The following is a 17839-nucleotide window of genomic DNA, read 5'->3' as shown; positions in this document are numbered from 1 at the left end:
GTTTTATTCTTTGTAACACCAATTTCTCAACGTCATGTGTTCTGCTTCTGGGCCTACCTGTTCGTATTCTACGTGCGAAGCGCCCATGTTCTCCAAGGCGTTGATGTACCCTGATGAATGTGCGCTTGTTGGGCTGCCTTCGCCGGGGAAATGCTTCTTGGTACAAACGTGCAGCCTCGAATGCAGTGCCGTTGGCTTTACCATATATGAAGTTTATGTCCGCATACTCTTCGTTGCTGTAACTTCTTTCCATATTGACTATCCTTTGACAAGTACTAGTATGCCTGTTACGTCTCAGAGCATTGAGAGAGGGGAAAGGGAGAGAATGAGCATAAGCTAACCTAAACCAACAAGTCAGTGGCGGATCCCCACTTTGTACAATTCACCTTGTCAGTGGTGGATCCCAACTAGAAAAGTGCAATATCTCGAAAACGATTCGCTTAAGAACCCATGTTTACAAGGCTTTTTTGCATATTGTAGTCTGTACAGTTCACCTTTAAATTATTGACCGTCACTTTTGAAACACCCTGTATAGGAATCGTGTCAGGTTTTTACAAGCGGAGAAAAATTTATGTTAATAGTGTTAGTCATATGGTGCAAGAAATTCCTTTTGCTGCACCAGCCAAAAAAATTAAATAATTGTTAATAATAATAAATAAAATAAACTACACATTCTTACTTAAAATAAATTTTAAACAATTTTTTAACGTTACCAGAAAAAAATTCAACTTATCAGTTCTAGTTCTTTATTGGAAGTTTGAAGTGGTGAAACCCATGTTTAGTCACCATAGTAAAGTTTCCGATATCTCCTTTAACCCATGCACGGTATTAAGTATATAGGTTTTGATACCTTTCGTGTTTGTGGGTTTCATAAAAAAAAAAAAAAAAGTAAGTGCGATGCATAGCTTATTGAATATGTAGTCGTTACTGATTTTTGTTGGGCAGTTTTTCAAACCGTTCAATCATTTAATATTAAGGTAAATGAGAAACAGTATCTTTGATTCTATAAAATATATAAATATTTCATTCATTCATTTATTATCAAAAAAAGGTTTTGGATAAAATAGTTTTGTACCTTCACCTATTTCGTTATTCGGAAATATGCAATATTGGCTACCCCCTCAGAGCACATTTTCGAATATAGACTTCTGCACCGATCAATAGAATTTCTGATTTCTCGAGGCCCAAAACTAGGAGTCAAATTATACTCGAATTCGACTTGTACTCAAGTAACTAAGGTAAGAGATTTCTAGTCTCGATTATTTTAGCTGATTAGAGCTGCTTCGTCCCAGTGCTTTTTAACAACGAAATCTCAAATGATTAAAAATTGTTGTACTTCTGGGTTATATGCTTAGAGCAATACTTCTCAACTAGTGCGCCATGACCTGAAGCTTAGCCTGTCGTGAAATTTTCTGGGTTCTGAAAAACAACAGAGTAAGCAAAGTGGGCATTATTTTTACCAATTTCTGTTAATCTGAGATATTGCTACAGAAAAAGGCTAAAGTTAAAAGAAAGTGACATAAAATGATCAAGCATATGGCGTTCCTAATATGATCTGGAGGCTGAAGCCTTCGTTATGAATAGAAATGAACTTTAGAATTTCCATTTAAAACTGTATGCTCAAGTATTTCTAATTTTCTGCATGTACAACTATATAATAATTAAAAAAAACTACATTTGCTTATTTAGAACAAATAAGGGAATGAAATTAAGGGATACTTACCCTCTCATAATGCATATGTAGGCAAACAAACCAAACAGCATGGTTGCATGTCGTTATGTCAGGTACCCCAGCCTGCTGCAAGCAACGCACCCAGTGGTTACATACTTCCTGGATATAAGAGAAATCATTGTAACATATAAATAGGCATTATTTGACGTACCATAAGAATAGGAAGGAAGGAAGTAAAAGACAAACTAATGGATACGTACAGTAACCCTTTACGGTATTACGCTAGGAGTTAACAAAAAATAAAGAATGATAACATAGTAAAATAATATACGAGGCTGACTTCTCGTGTCATAGAGGTATACTGTATGGATATATGCGCCTGGCTAAGCCACTATTAACAGGGCACTCCAAAGTCAAGATTTGTATTGCCTGAAGTAAATCTGAGTTGGACAGACAAAGGAGCACACAGATAAATTGTTCCATTCTTAGATCACAACGGCGACTGGAGCAACTTCTTCCTGATCAGGCTGGTCAGAGACAACACAGCACCGATCATCTTCCGCTTATAACCTTGTGTGTCAAACTCCATGAATGTGACTTCCCACTACAGTGTCATCTACCGGACAGGACAACCCGACTCAGACAAAGAGAAAAGAGACCTGACAGGATAAGTGTCCCACGTATGACAACATATACATGACTTCTCACGACAGCGTTATCTACCGGACAGGACACTGCCACTTGTGCGTCCCCCCAGTATAGACGTTCCAGCAGGAACTTTGACGTGCACAATTATGTGGCACTTAGCTCCAAACCACACTCCCTTGTGTAGTCTTATCCGTCCCCCTCTCTCCCTGGCGGGGGGATGGGACGACTTAGTATTAGTAATGGCCGCATGGTGCAAGAAAGCCTATGGCTTTTGCTGCACCAGCCAAAAAAAAAAAAAAAAACCCCGAATAAAACAATGATACAAAAATAATAATAATTAATAATAATAATTAATAAAAGAAAAGGAAATTAAACCTATCATACTATGCGCTTCTACCCCCCTCTTTCTTTGCCTGGTGGGGCATGCCCCACTGATCACCTAGAGTTATCTCTATCGACCCCATATTTCTGTCTTTCCCCCAGTATTCTCTCCCCCTTACTCTACCTATACACCAGCGTACGCCATACACATCTAAATTTAACTACGTAAAATTGAACTGCGCTCATTAACATTTTGGCTTTTCCAATTCTAGCGTCTCCCCAAGATTTTGTTTTAGGTCCTAGCCACTGAAATTTCAGGAAATTAGGTGGCAGGACCTGCCAGAGTACTATATAAAAATAAATAAATTTTCTGTTTATACTCCGGGACGACCAAACTGTCAGATGAGTTTACAAGATACCCAGAATACAAGAAACAGCACCGTATTCAGCAGTCACGGACTTGAATCCCCAGTCACTCAAGGCATGTGTACTTATGCACCCGCGCGCCTGACCACTAGCTACGGCGCTAGTGTACCTGACTTGCCTCCACGTGGCTAAGTGTGGACAACTGTGGATCCCATTAGGGGTCCAACGGTTAAAAGGCAGAAGAACAACGGTATACAGCCCGTGACCACCAAATACGGAGGATGCGGAAAGGTCAGGGAATGACCACCGCATATCCCCGGAGCAATATGGCCCTAGTTGCTAATGTTTAGTGTAGTATACTACGCTACACTAAACATTAATTGTAGAGTGTAGTGTACACAACACTACACTCTACAATATTCATACACTTTTAAATCTGTGGCCTTTACAGCGTACTGTAACACACCACAATGTATGCTACACGGAGATGGGGGAAACCTCAGGTGCCTTTAGACCTTAAACGCACTTGACACTTCCGAGATCGCAATCTAGGGTTTATATGGCGGTCAATATTAACCTCCTGTAGCTGCCAGGGAATGCGTAACACACACACACTGGAGTCTGGAGTCGTCTTGCCTGTTGACTCCAATACTGCTATCTCCCCTAGCCCTCAGTCTCCCTCCCCCACTGTATGCAAGCGAATTCTCCACACTTTCCAAACAAACCTAATGACATTCATCTAAATTACATTCGCCCATTAATATTTCCATCCTTTCAAATCCTAGCATTATCCCCACTGCGCGCTGGCCTTTACAGCGTTATGTACCACAAGATAATGTATACTACGCGAAGATGTTTGTTTGTTTGTTATTTGGTTTTTAGGAGCATTAGCAACTAAGGCCATATTGCTCCGGGAATATGCGGTGGTCATTCCCTGACCTTTCCGTATTTGGTGGTGACGGGTTCGAACCCGGTCTAATCAAGAAGAGTGTGCTACGCACTGCTGCTTCTTCCCACCTGGCTACGGAGGCGGCACGCGAAGATGGGGGGTTCTCCTGGGATCTATCTGAAGTCAATGACGTGGGAGGCAGAATGGGTCTTTGGAAGAAGTCTGATTCTGTAGCAGTTCTAATTGGGAGGGAAGTGGCACTGTTTTAGAACACGTTATAGATGCTGAAGAGAGGCTCAAGGATAAATGTGCTTAGGCACTAAGGATGAATTGATGGATTCTATTGACGGAGGTTGAGTTGAAAGTGAATTGAAAAAAAAGTCAGAGGTCGCTGAAGATGAAAGATTATTCATTGTTTTCATCAGCTGAGGCTTAGAGATATGAACAGTATCAATGGATTGAAGCGGGATGAAGGAGAGAGGCATATCTGGAACTAAATTAACGTGCTCCTCCAATATCTGTAATATTTCAGTGCCACAGTAACCCTATGGCTTAAGTTTAATACCTTCCGACGCGGATTTAAGTCACCAATCCAGATCTTTAAGTGATTCCGGACAGAAGATACAAGGTAAAAAGATATTTATGATTTTAATATTAGCTATATCAAAAGCCAACAGTGCTCTACGTGCCTTTTGTGTCCCGTCCCTTAATCATTAGCTTCTCTCAAGGTCGTCCGTGCGAGCTTCCCCTCACTGCGTGGGCTGTTTGTTTTGAAGCTGAAAGAACCCCCACTCTTCGTCCTTGGGAGTCCCGACCTAACAGAGTGAATTCCTTACTAGAATTATCAACCATTCACTAACTAACAGCCCTATTCGGCAACATGAAAAAAGTGGCAAAGCGCCTATCGGGCATAAACACCACAGTGATCCCACAATGCAACCACCGCGACATACCCGAAAGTAAGGGTAAGGCCGCCCAAGAAAACAAATCTTCCGATAGCCATGATATTTCAAGGGCATCTCCCCGCAAGAGCGAAGTCTCGGAATGCACAATCAATCGTATGAAACACACGAGAATGAGTCGCAAACTCAAATCTGTCCGCAGCGAAACCAAATCAAAACGCAAGATTGCAATAACCCCCCAACTTCTGAAAGAAAACAACTTGGATTGTAGTAGTCAAACCAAAAATATTAAAGCAGCACCGACAGCGAACAGCAGAACGTCAGCCACACCCAAACTACCCAGCTTAATGACGATACGGAAAGAAATAACACTGCTAAAAACTCATGTAGCAAAGAAAGAAAAAGAATTCGCGGGACAGATTTTGAAGGTGCAGGAGGATGATTGGAAAAGAAAAATAATAGCAATCGAGGAAGCATCTACAAAATTGTGTGAAGTCCTCGGGACAATCGCTCGCACCCTTCAGGAAATAAGTGCTGAACGGTGTCTTTGCACTAATGACCGCTGCATAGTCACAAAACGGGATGCAGCCACGCAAACGACACCCCTTGAGTCTGCCGAACTGCTTACACAAAAAGAAAAGATGCACAATAAGAATCCCTTTAGGGTGGCTAAAGAAAATGAAAGCGCCCTTGAAACTCTTCTAATCAAATCAGATTACTGCAAGTTCCTTAAATCACTTGAGAATCGGGATCAGAAGAAGAAAAGCGACAAACGTCCACAGGAAGTAAACAAAACCACCGGTGTAGTGAACCACACTAATAAGTTGACTCTGTTTCACGAAAGAAATTATCATATTGTACCACACGACAGACATGACCAAGCTACTGAACCGAGAATCGCTGACCAGAGATGTGTTTCGAGAAGCAAGAGCCCCGCCCCATTTTCTCCCCCACTAGAAGGCAACCAAAGAATTCCAACAACATTAGTCAACAAGCGATTATCAAAGACTCACCCTAGTAAACAGACGCTCGCAGAGAAATATGACATCTCTGTCGCTTTGCCCAGAACCAAGATATTTGTCTCCCGGTTTGGACCCTCAACAAGCCCCGATTCCATAAAGAGAATGTTTCTTGTGGAACACAATGTCCGCATCGAAGTAAAACAGCTTAAAACTAGGCAAACTGGCTACGCCTCATTTCTAGTAAGATGTTCACCCACTGCCTACGAAAAAGTTCTGGATCCCGACTTCTGGCCTCCAGGCATACTTATCAGACCTTTCTCGGACGAAAAAAGGCCATCCCCTCAGCAATCCCTGCTTACTCGTCCTCTACAATAGCAATCATCTATTCCAAAAACCTCCATACATGCCACACAATCAGGGTCTTCTCGCAAAATGTGCGCAGCATTGTTAACAAATTGGCCCCTCTGCAATCTCTCCTCCTGCTCGACGAATATGATTTCATCTGTATCCAGGAAACTTGGCTTAACCATGGAAGACAACTCACCCACCTGGCCACTCCTCACCATTACAAAAATGTTTGCAACGGCAGGGACCTCAAACGTGGAGGTGGCGTCTCCATCATTTACAAAGACATCCATCACCTTGTGTGTGCACAACTCAGCGACTCCCCTGCATTTGAAGCCATTTCTGCAATTTTTACAGTTAAAGAAGTGAGAACTCAAGTTGTAGCGGTATATTTACCTCCTGACCATAATCCCGACACAAGGGATGAGCTAACTACCTGGATTATAACCCACCTCAAGCCTCACATGCTCACCTTTGTTTTAGGAGATTTCAACATGCCTTCCCCAAGACACGAAGCTGCTTTGAAGGACGTCGTACGCTCCTTCTCATCTCTAGGCCTTAGACTAACCCATACGCAACCTACAAGACGACATCAAAACCTAGACCTCTTATTTCATAACCTTGACCATCTTACTCTCACAACGCCGATTTTTAAGTTTGCATCAGATCACCTCCCAATTTCCTTTGATAGTGAATGTCTATGTTCTCCCCGACAACTTGAACAGCATGACCATAAAGAATCCCAACTCAAGATCTTCTCATTAAAATATATGCAACCTCAAATCATCCTACAAAGACTAAAAGCTACAGACTGGAAAAAAATTGCTGCTAGCCATCCTGATCAAACGCTTACCAATTTAGCAAACTTGTTAAAAGACATCGCCTGTGAAGGGGCCTCCAAATCTGTACGCCTGTCTCCCAGGACCAAGAACTGGTTTACCAGCGACGCAAAACTCGCCTTCATCATGAAACAGAAACTATACAGGAAATGGCAAAAAACACGGGATCTAGCCGACTACCAACTCTATAAAAAACATCGGGCACGCTTCCTACGCATTCGGAGGAAGGCGCAGAATGACTGGATTGCACACAGAATGAAACTTGGGAAAAGAATCTTCACCAACAAGAATCAACAGTCCCCCATGTCCACTGACACCTTCCTTGCATGGGCTAACTCGCTCGCAACTAAGCCCCTATCTGCCCCAAACCCCTTTATTCGGGTTAATCCACCAGCTAACCAGACATCACTGGATAAAATAGCCATCACAAAGGAACGCCTTACTGAGGTCATCAACAGTCTTCCCAACAAGTCTACCACTGGCCCGGATGGATTCCCTATTTTCATGGTTAAACTGTGCAGTGTATATATCATTGATCTCTTGCTTGATGCATTCAATTCCGTCCTCGTAACAGGAGTTTACCCTGCTATCTGGAACACATATTATGTTTCTCCAGTTCCAAAAAAGTCTAACCCAAAATTGCCTAATGACTACAGACCAATTTCTGTAGGATGCACTTTTCTCAAAATCTTGGAAAGAGCCATACTTCCTGCTCTCATCCATCACATGTTCGGCCACAAACCTCCATACCTCCATAGTGTACTACCTGGACGTTCCACGATCACCAACCTCTTGGACACACTGTTCAGAATTGAAAGTACCTTAAGCAACAAAGAGCAACTGGATATTGTGTTTCTCGACATTAAGGCGGCCTTTGACAATCTGTCCACCCATGCATTATGTACCATACTGTGCAACTATTTCAAAATCTCTGGCAACATCTTAGTTCTCCTTAGGAAACTCCTTCAGTCCAGGATCCTATGGATCAGAAATCAAAACCATAATCACCACATTCTCTGCTCCAGAGGACTCCCCCAAGGGGGCGTTCTCTCTGCCGCCCTCTTCGCCGCATCTTTAGAACCCTTCCTATCAAACCGTACTAATTTTACCACCTACGCAGATGATATTAAGTTCTTCGTCATCACAAAATGCCCCCAGTCTCTCCAGTCTATTACTGTGAGCTCCAACCGACAGCTACATGAACTGGAAAACTACCTTCATGCGATTGGACTCTCCATTAATAAAGAGAAAACTGCACAACTCTCTATCACCAAGAAGAAAAATACCAACGAGGTGGACATCATTATTGCGAATTCTCCAGTTAAAAAAGTCACCCAACATAAAGATTTGGGTATCATCTGGGACAAAGACCTCACCTTCTTGCCTCACTTTAATGCCACTCGAACGAAAACATATTCGGCTTTATGGGCAGTAAAACAAGAGATCTCCAACTTCCATAACCCGGACCTTATCATCAAATACATTCTTCGTTGTATTTTCCCAATTCCATTATATGCCTCGACTATATGGTCCTCAGCACCCTCATCATACCAAGCCAGGTTCCTCTCCCTGGAATTCTGGATCTTGAAATGGCTAAATAGGGTTGCTGGGCTAACACCTACAATCTCAAAATCTGTTCTGGTCACCAATCTTAATACGCTTCCTTGGAGGTATCACATCATCTCTAGGAACCTTCTTACCCTCTCTCAGCTTCTATCCGGAAAACTGAAGTCACCCGATATTTGGGATATCATCGCCAGACCGTCCGACAGTAGAAGATGCCAGTCCAACACCTCCCCATACAGGTCGAAGCTGCGTAGCATGTCCTCCTTGGACAACATGTTTCCACACAACTCCTTCCAAATATTTAACAGATTAGCCATAGACGCTGAGAAACTTTGCAAGGACAGAACCTACAGATCTTCCATTCTTGCAGACATGTATGCCTTAGTCAAGCTCTAGGTGGACTCTCTGTGATACCGCAATATCCACGCTTCGATGTATCCGGATGCACTTTTATTTGTTGTAACTTTATGTTTTTGTATTTCTTATAACTTTATGTTTTTGTATCTTCACCAGTGGCTGTTTAAGGCCGTATATTGTATCTGGCTCTGTATGCAATGCATATGTCTGTATTTTATGTTTTTTTCTCTGTATATAACTCATGTCCTCTAGCTGCATAGCTGTAAAAGGACAGTTCTTCGGAAATAAATTGATATTAATAATAATAATAATAATGGGTAAGGGTTGAGAACCTGGCAGTATGATCAAGCCACATATCAATATTGAGGCGATGGTAGTTAGCCATTTGAGAGTTAGAGAAGGGCCTTGCTTTCTTCAGAGTAGCTTTCAAATGGTTCTTATACAACAGATATCATTCAGTTGAAGGCTTCTCTAGACCTTGATAAAGCGATTCTATTCGCGACATCGCAAGAGAATCCCCACTTATGAAGCTCCCATTTCTCCCAGTAAATTTGATTCAGAGCAGGAGACCAACTATTAAAATGGGTTATAGGCCTGATGGCTTTAGATACTCCATAGCTGTGACCTTCTCCATTTGTTATGTCAACAGCTAACGACAGATCACAGTCGGAAAGAACGTTTCATGGCATAGCTGAGGCTACCGAGACACACCCTCGTGGTAGCATAGTAGGTAGAATCGCCTCCCTCTCCACAACAGGTACAAAACATCTGAATTCGAGTTCCCTCGATGATGTGAGGAATTTTTATGGCCTTTTTTCACAACGTGGCTAAGTTAGTCGGTCTCAGACGAGCGAGGGTAATAATAATTACCCTCGCCTGAGACAAACCTGGAAACTCTGGTTTTCTTCCAATCAACAGAAAATCGACCTCAGCACACGCAATTTACAGACGGTATACATGGAGCAATATGGCCTTAGTCACTAATGTTCCTAAAATCACACTACAACAACAACCTAGACGCAACGATTTCTGGGCAGAGGAAATTTGGAGTTGTAATTTTTTGTGTATTAAATTTCACTGGTGCATTAAAATGTCTTTTCGGGATTTTAAAGGTAATCGGAACATAGTCAGATTGGAATAGTTGGAGCTCACAGGGAACGTTGAAAAGACCAGTCAAGATGACTCGATTCCTGGAGGATTTGGTGATTTATCAAGTGTATTGAGAAATTATGAAATATGTTGTTAGTCAGCATGATGCTGAAGAACACGAGGGAGATTAAAGTATCTACAACTGACTAACAAAGAAGTTCAAGTTGTTCAGTAAACAGCTAGCCACAGAATCAGTGTTCTCAAGTTTGTACTGGAGGTATCATGACCGCTGTATCAATAAGTTGCCCGAGCAACTTACGAATGACAATGATGACATTAAAAAGATTCGAAATAACTTGAGTGGTCCACTGAAAACATGGAGGAATTTAAAAAAGGTTAAAAAAGGATAGCCACCCCGGCTCGTTGTTCGATGGTGTCTAGTTTATTGTACATTAAGCATTATTGAAAGCGAATTTTATGCAGAAACTGAGGGTGGAAGAGATAACCATATAGATTGGCTTGGACGTTTGGAACTCAGTGGGAAATGTGTCCATAAAAGTTCTTCACGTCATCGACGGTACTCATACTAAGGTCTTTTCCACCTGTTATAGGGAGGACAGCGATCCTACCAACTGTGCTACTTACGAGGGCATAAACAGCTTGTGAGAAACCTATCATCATACCTTCAATTAGGCTGCAACGTGTCATGAAAAATACACTTTCTTCACTCCTGTTTGGACTGTTTCCTGGACAACTGTGGTGCATTAAATGATGAGCATGGCGAGAGATTCCATTATGACATCTCGGCGATGCAGAAGTGATACCTAGGCAAAAGGAACTCTGCAATGCCAGCTGACTTATTGCTGGACTGTGACAAGAGATGCCCTAGATGTGGGGGTACAAACGACAGGAAAAGAAGTATAAAATGTGAATCAAGTGATTTTATATTTTGCTGATCAATGTGATTAAATTTTTTTTCAATAACTAAAAATATTTTATAAAATTCTTTATAATATAACATGTTTTTCCATATAACATACACTTTGCTGCCACTTTATTAGGTACACCCCTGCTGTGCACACAAATGGTTCGTCCCACAACGTTGCAAGTCACATGACCACAATTGTGGATATAAATGCAGCAGAACAACCTTTCTAGTATCAGTTAAGCGTACAAACCGTAGCAAGAATGGGGGAAAGGAGTGATCTAGCGGACTTCGAACGTGGCATGGTAGTAAGTGAAAGACGTGCTTGACAAAACATCTCTGAAACGGAAGTTCCCCTGAACTTTTCACGCACCACAGTTTCCAGGATGTATCAAGAATGGTGCAACGAACAGAAAACATCCTTTCAACGGCACTCCTGTGGAAGAAAATCGCTTGTTGATGAGAGAGGTCAGAGGAGGATGGCTATAATTGTGCAAGCAAACAGATGGGCCACAATGTCGTACATCACGTCAGAATACAACCTTGGTGCACAAAACAAAATATCGCAACAGACCACTAGTCGCCCTTTGTCGCGAATGGTCTACAACAGCCGACGGCCACATCTCGTACCTTTGTTATGAATGAAGAACAAGAGAGCACGCCTCCTGTGGGCACAGCAACACCAGCACTGGACTATCGAGGATTGGAAAACAGTTGCTTGGTCTGACGAGTCGAAGTTCCTGGTGCATCATGTTGATGGAAGGCTCAGAATTTGGCGAAAACAACATGACTCCATGGACCCGTCATGTCTCACGACTACTGTGCAAGGTGGTGGGGGCAGTGTTATGGTGTGGGGAATGTTTTCTTGGCACACGTTGGGTCCACTGTTACCCAGATTCACGTCTGAGTGTCCCATCGTATCTAAACATCGTTGCTGACCAAGTGCAGATAATGCGCCGGTGCACAAAGCCCGAATCACTATGGAATGGTTCCAGGAACATGACATTGACTTTGCTGCAGTGGCCCGCTCAGTCCGCGGATCTCTATCCTATTGAACGTCTTTGGAATGAGCTGGAAAGGGCTGTTCGCTGCAGGCCTACACCTCCGTCGAATCTCAAGGAACTGCGTGACACACTCATGTCTGCATGGTACTTCATTCCTGCACAACGTTTTTCAGCATCTTGTTCAATCCATGCCTAGACGAATTCAGGCTGTTTTGAAGGCTAAAGGAGGCTCAACACGCTACTAGGTAGGTGTACCTAATAAAGTGGCAGCACAGTGTATATTTCAACAGTGCGGATGTTCTTTATTTATCCAGTTTTAGGTCTGTAAAGCGTATTTAATCGAATATAACAGTAGGTATTTTCAAAATTTGAGCTGTATATATATATATATATATATATATATATTTTTTTTTTTTTTTTTTTTTTTTTATTCTGAATTCTTAACTCTGCACATACAAAACAATACCAAAAAATTTCTTTCATAAAAGGAACAAAGTATTGAAAATTTATTGACTAGTGTTATCAGTTTACTAGGAGCCGATCTTCTTTAAGTCAAAAACGTTTTAGGCTATGTACTTTTGGCATAGTACTTGTGCAGCTAGTTTCACTTGGAATTTTGCAAATGAACAGGCTTATATCAAAATATAATAAACAAAAAAGGATTCATTATAAATATTATATATTAATAATTTCTTAAATATCACATGAAGAACAATCTACCACCGTAATTTTTTTTTTAACTAAGTAAAACCAAGCTATAGTGTAAGTGTTATTTTGTGTATATTATGATAAATTCTTACCCTATCCAGTTCTTCTTCCATGCATTTCCTGAAGCAAGGATCTAAGCACAAGACACAAACTCCATATTACAAAACACAAAATGCGGATAATATATAATATAAACATTACACAGGTCAAAGTATATTTTTCATCGAAAAACAACAACAAAAAACATATGGACGGAATAGATCTTTGTACGCTGTTCCAATCTGTTTTAGTTTTCCTCTAGCATGTTTAGTTTTTGTGATGAGCAGTATTACATGATGAGACTGATTATACCTTTTCAGTCAACCAATATCGATATTATTATTGTTTATACATTTCATATTTATCTAATTGTTTGATATATCCATACCCTTTTTATTTCATAATTTAATTATTTTATTATAAATTGTTTCAGGTAAGATTAAGCGAATTACTGAAACACAATTTACATGCCTCGAAAGTGTAAAAATTACCAAAACACATTTTGCTATGTGTGCGGCTCTTTGCTCAATCACAGTTGCGTACAGTGGTGACTAGAATAAGGCGCGGGCGTCACATGTTATTTGTACTGCTTGTTGGAATGGATTACCTGATTGGTTAAAAAGACACCGAATAAGTTGATATTCGGTGTCTTTTTTGAACCTGTCATATAGAGTAAGTCAAAGGACCACGATGGTGATTTTTACTTTTATAATTTGAATGTAACTGGATACTCAGTGAAGAATAACCACAGGATTGTTTATTTGAACCTGGATTCAACAACGAGACCAATCCCTCGCGATAACTGCCAGTTACATAATCTCCACAGCTGGGCAGGCAAGATATTTCGCGGGGCTGAGTGCAAATATTCTTATTATTATCTTTCCTTTCTGCGGCACGACAGTCCTTGATGGGCCCTGTTGAAGCGCTCAGCAGTATCTGCTTTTCTATACGGCAGAGCGGGGCCTCTCAGCCGAAACGAGGAAGTAAAATGTCTGGTGCTAAGTGTACCTAATTACTATAATAGTAATACGAAATTATTTCATATTACAATACAAAATATTTTAGTTAATTTTTTAAATATTTTTATTTTTGTAATTTTATATATTTTTCTAAAAAATAAAAGCCTGTACAAGCGCGGGGCCGATTGTGTCATATCCTTCGCCCCCGCTTCAAGCCGGCGCTGCTCCACAGTATGGATTAGATTCTTTAGAAAAATGAAATGGTGGGCGATTGGCGAAAATCCGAGATCTTCGCCAAGCGGCTGGAGCAATGCTGAAAATGATGGGATTATGGTTGCTTCCAGCAGGATAAACTTGCCAGTCTTATTGGACTCGGTTGTGAATTCTTTCATTTGTGAGAGTAACATCAATGTAGGAGTCTCCAGGTAGTGTCACGCACGTTTAGAGATGTCCCGGGGTATCGACAACTTTCAGGTCATTGGCATTAATTAGCTCCTCTAATAGTTCTCCTTTACTGTCAGTCCGAGGGCTATTCCGCAGCAAGAAATTATCGTTGGCATCAGTTGTAGTAATTATATTACCATTCCTGACTCTCAAGATGGCTTCATCCAGGAAGTGAAGAAAACGTTGGATAAGCTGGCAATGTTTATTACATTGCATACAGATTGAGAGGACTAAGAGCTGTCCATAGGATTCCTCCAGAGACGCAACATCTGCTTGGAAGGTGAAGAGACTGTTCATCGTGGTGATCGTGATGTCTGAGCCTAAGACATCAGTGGTAGCCGAGCATAGGGCCACAATGTTTCCACCCTTCCTAGAAGAAACAATCTGGGAGGAGATCACTCTACCACCAGCAGGGAGACCCTCGATTGCTCCTTTGTAAGTGTAGTGTTCCTGCAGTAAAAGAACCTGAACTTTCCTGTCAGTAGTTTCTTTGCTTTTGGTTTATTACAGAAAGTGACTTTTGATAATTTAATTGGATAAACGTTGGGGTTGACGCGCTTCTGTAATTGATCCTGTTTTGGTTATTACTAATCGGTTTTGAGTTTGACCGTTTCTCTTGCCTTTAATATGTTAAAGGCAAGAGAAACGGTTAGTACTTGGGGTACTTTTCGTCTTTGTAGGAGTGACGGTGGTCTTTCTTTCTTGCTTTGCAGTTAGGTCATTGCATTGGTTGAAACTTGTTTGGGCAGTCCGAGTACACGTGGTCGGTGCAGGTACAATGTCCCGCAGGTGTTTTCTGTCTGTCTACAAGTTTTGGTGGAATGTCCATATCCCAGACATCTAAAGCATCTTGATGCATTCAGGAAATCTTGACCGACCAGCCAAGAAATATCTTGTTGCCCTGGCTGATCACCGCTTTTATGATTGCACCAGACACTTTTACGATCCAGCTTTCCTTGGCTTTGTTCCTGATTTTGGTCTTAAATGTAAGTTTAAGCGAGTTTCGGACTTACTCAAAGTAAACCATGATCTTTTCGGTTTTTGTTTAGGAGATTATCAATAAAGTCTTCTGTTTGTGTATCATTTTTAATATTATAATACGCAGTCATTGCTGGTCCTAGTTTTTTAGGAAGATCTAGATTCATTTTCATTTCCGACAATTTTTTAAATATTCAACATCCTTTAGAGGTGGCTAGCTCAATAATAATATCCTTATTTCTGATCTTTCTTACTAATTTGATTTTTATTTGTTTCAATTCCGGTTTACGTTTAGAAATTACTTTCTGCTTCACTTCTTCACTGGCTTTTGGTATATTATCATCTGTAACACATACTATAGTAACATGGTTTGTTTTCTTCCGTTCTCCTTCTTTGGTATTGAATGTAGACGGGGGTTACATTTAGAGCAGTAACTTGTGCAAAAGTAGCAGCTTGACCCTGACCAGTATCAGAGGGTGCAGATTGTTTCTCCTGAAATTTAGATTTTAATTTCTCATTCTGTGTGATAAGATCAAGTACCAATTTCTCTAAAGCTGCTCAAGTTTTTGTAATTTTTATAATCATTGGAGAGTCACCTGAGATCCCTGCTGGTTGGTTGAATTGGGTTTTAGAAGCATCGGCATGTAAGGCCATATTACCCCTTATATACTACTTGTAAATTGCTTGTGTTCTGTGATCGATTTTCTATCTGCTGGACGAAAAACCCTAGTTTCCAGGAGAAAAAAAAAATCATACTGCCCTCGCTTGAGACCGACTAACTCAGCCACGTTGTGAAAAAGGCCCATAAAAATTCCTCATATCGTTAGCTCCCTGCTTCAGAGCATCCATTAAGTTTGTCTTCAATGCAAAAATGTACTCAATAGTGTCCCAATTCATTATAGGTTCAGTAACAGTCTGGCCATCTTAATCTGAAGTTACTTCCTTTTGTTGGGGGCCCAAAATGTCCTTTTGGGGCTGAAATGGAAATGAGGCTGAAGGATTTATTTGGGGGTTAAGCACTGGATAGGGGGAGAAGAGGTAAACTTTGGGACTGGGCTTGATGAATTAGGGACTGAGGATTTTAAATCTTTGTTTTTCTATCTTCCATTCCTGAGAAGTTATGGCCATCAAAATGAAAATTTTTCCATATTTTAGCATGTGGTATGGAAAATACGAGTCTCAGAAACCCTGCTGAAAGGTAGGTGGGGACTTTTGGAAATGGTTACCCACTTGCTGATTCCGGTATGAGCAGAAGAAATACCTGTGGAAGTCCTCACACAAAGTTGGGGGCTCAAATAGATACTTGTTGGCACCTGTATATACTGTTCAAGTTTGCAAGACATTTCTTTTCCTAACTTTGGAAATAATGTGAATTTTGAAGAGCAACTGGTATAGACACGAGGAAGAGGGGGATAGGTTGACACTAAAATGATGATGTGCCCTTTTATTAAAACGGTTTATTCTGTGATGAGTTATGGTTCCCGTTACCTTTCACGAAAATATCATAGACTTAACCCAGGGAGGGGGATAGGAAATTTTAAAATGTCAGTATCCTTTAAAATATTGGTGTAAACATGATGATGAAACTTGCTGTGTAGTTGGGGTAATTTGGGTATTTTTAATGATGCCAATCATAGATCTCTTTAAAATGTAGTATTTCTCGGTTATCAGAGGGTTTCCATGTAATTCTATGGGGAAAGCAACCAGCATCGTTCGATCCCCATATCTTTTAGAAAAATACAGATACAGCAATGATATTTGCAGCAGTAATAGTTAGATGGGGGGCTCTTGAATTCCACTAATATCGCGATGTTTGGAGGTCTGGTTGCTGAGCTATTAGAGTCCGAAATTTCGAAGTGAAAATGTAGACATGTATAGTATTTTATATAAGACGGCTCCTAAACGCTAGTTCAACTTTGCCGTGGTACACTGGGATGATACAGAATCTGCAGAAAAGCCAGAAATGTGTGTAATGCTATGTTTGTGCTGTGCATATGTTTGTTATGTTGTTTGTGTTTCTGGCCACTTTGCTACCAGGAAGCAACAAGCACCAGCGAGGTGCGTCCTGATACCCGTCTACACCACGAGGAGGCGGGCCACAACTGAGCGCGAACCGTAACAAACCTCGAGTATCACGAATTGAACGTCCAAACCATTGACAATATGAGGAAATAAAGTGATAAAAGAAATTAAAAATAAATAAGATAAAAATTAGAAATCGATAGCAAACTACATAAAAAAATAATAATAAATAAATTAAAAATCCGCACTGGTGTAAGGCGGGTGCCAGCAATGAGCAACACAATTAGAGGAAAGAATAGCAGTAAAAAAAGTAGGAAGAATAAAAAAGTAAAAAAGTAAACGCTTGACAGAAGGAAAAGACATGAATTAAAAGGGGAGAGAGGGAAGAGAAAGATTCCACACAGGATAACCTGTGTCAGCAGATGATCCCGTCTCAGGACCAGCCTGAGGCCAGCAGGAGATAAAAGACAGGAAAACAGTGATCGTTCAGCATTGTACAAGTAAGAATAGGAACTGTGAAAGGTGACGATAGAGGTGGTGGCCTGGACTGGAGGTAGAGCCGAACTAGGGGGTAGTTCCCGGAATTGAAGCACTACTGCGGAGTTCTCCCACGTCTGGTTGAAGACTTTATGGGTAAAAAATCTTGCAGACGATTAAATTTTTCTTTGGAGTCCAAGAGAGATAACTCATGATTGGAGAAAATGGTTTACAGACAGTAGACAGAGGCTGACAAAGATCCAAGTAATATGGTCATGTAGACATGTATGGTATCTTATGTAGGACACACCTGAATGTCAGTTCAAC

The 17839-nt window shown here is 40.9% G+C and overlaps 1 protein-coding gene and 1 long non-coding RNA gene across 2 annotated transcripts in view; one reads left to right on the top strand and one right to left on the bottom strand.

Annotated features, from left to right (window-relative positions):
- Window positions 1-17839, top strand: part of LOC150089371 (uncharacterized) — a 200324-nt gene that overhangs the window by 155353 nt on the left and 27132 nt on the right. The gene's annotated exons all lie outside the window — the stretch shown is intronic.
- Window positions 1-17839, bottom strand: part of LOC150089372 (uncharacterized) — a 36900-nt gene that overhangs the window by 15586 nt on the left and 3475 nt on the right. Inside the window, exons 2-3 of the mRNA XM_090389278.1 lie at window positions 12686-12726; window positions 1724-1831 (exon numbers count right to left, since the gene is read on the bottom strand). Coding sequence (XP_090245404.1) covers window positions 1724-1831; window positions 12686-12726 — 149 coding nt within the window. The remainder of the gene's footprint in view (window positions 1-1723; window positions 1832-12685; window positions 12727-17839) is intronic.

This window comes from Mastigoproctus giganteus, chromosome 2 (assembly GCF_048544385.1).
Source record: "Mastigoproctus giganteus isolate SK-2022 chromosome 2, ASM4854438v1, whole genome shotgun sequence".
Lineage (NCBI taxonomy): Eukaryota > Metazoa > Arthropoda > Arachnida > Uropygi > Thelyphonidae > Mastigoproctus > Mastigoproctus giganteus.
Note: the sequence above shows the minus strand (reverse complement) of the source record. Positions and strands in the feature narration are given on the sequence as shown.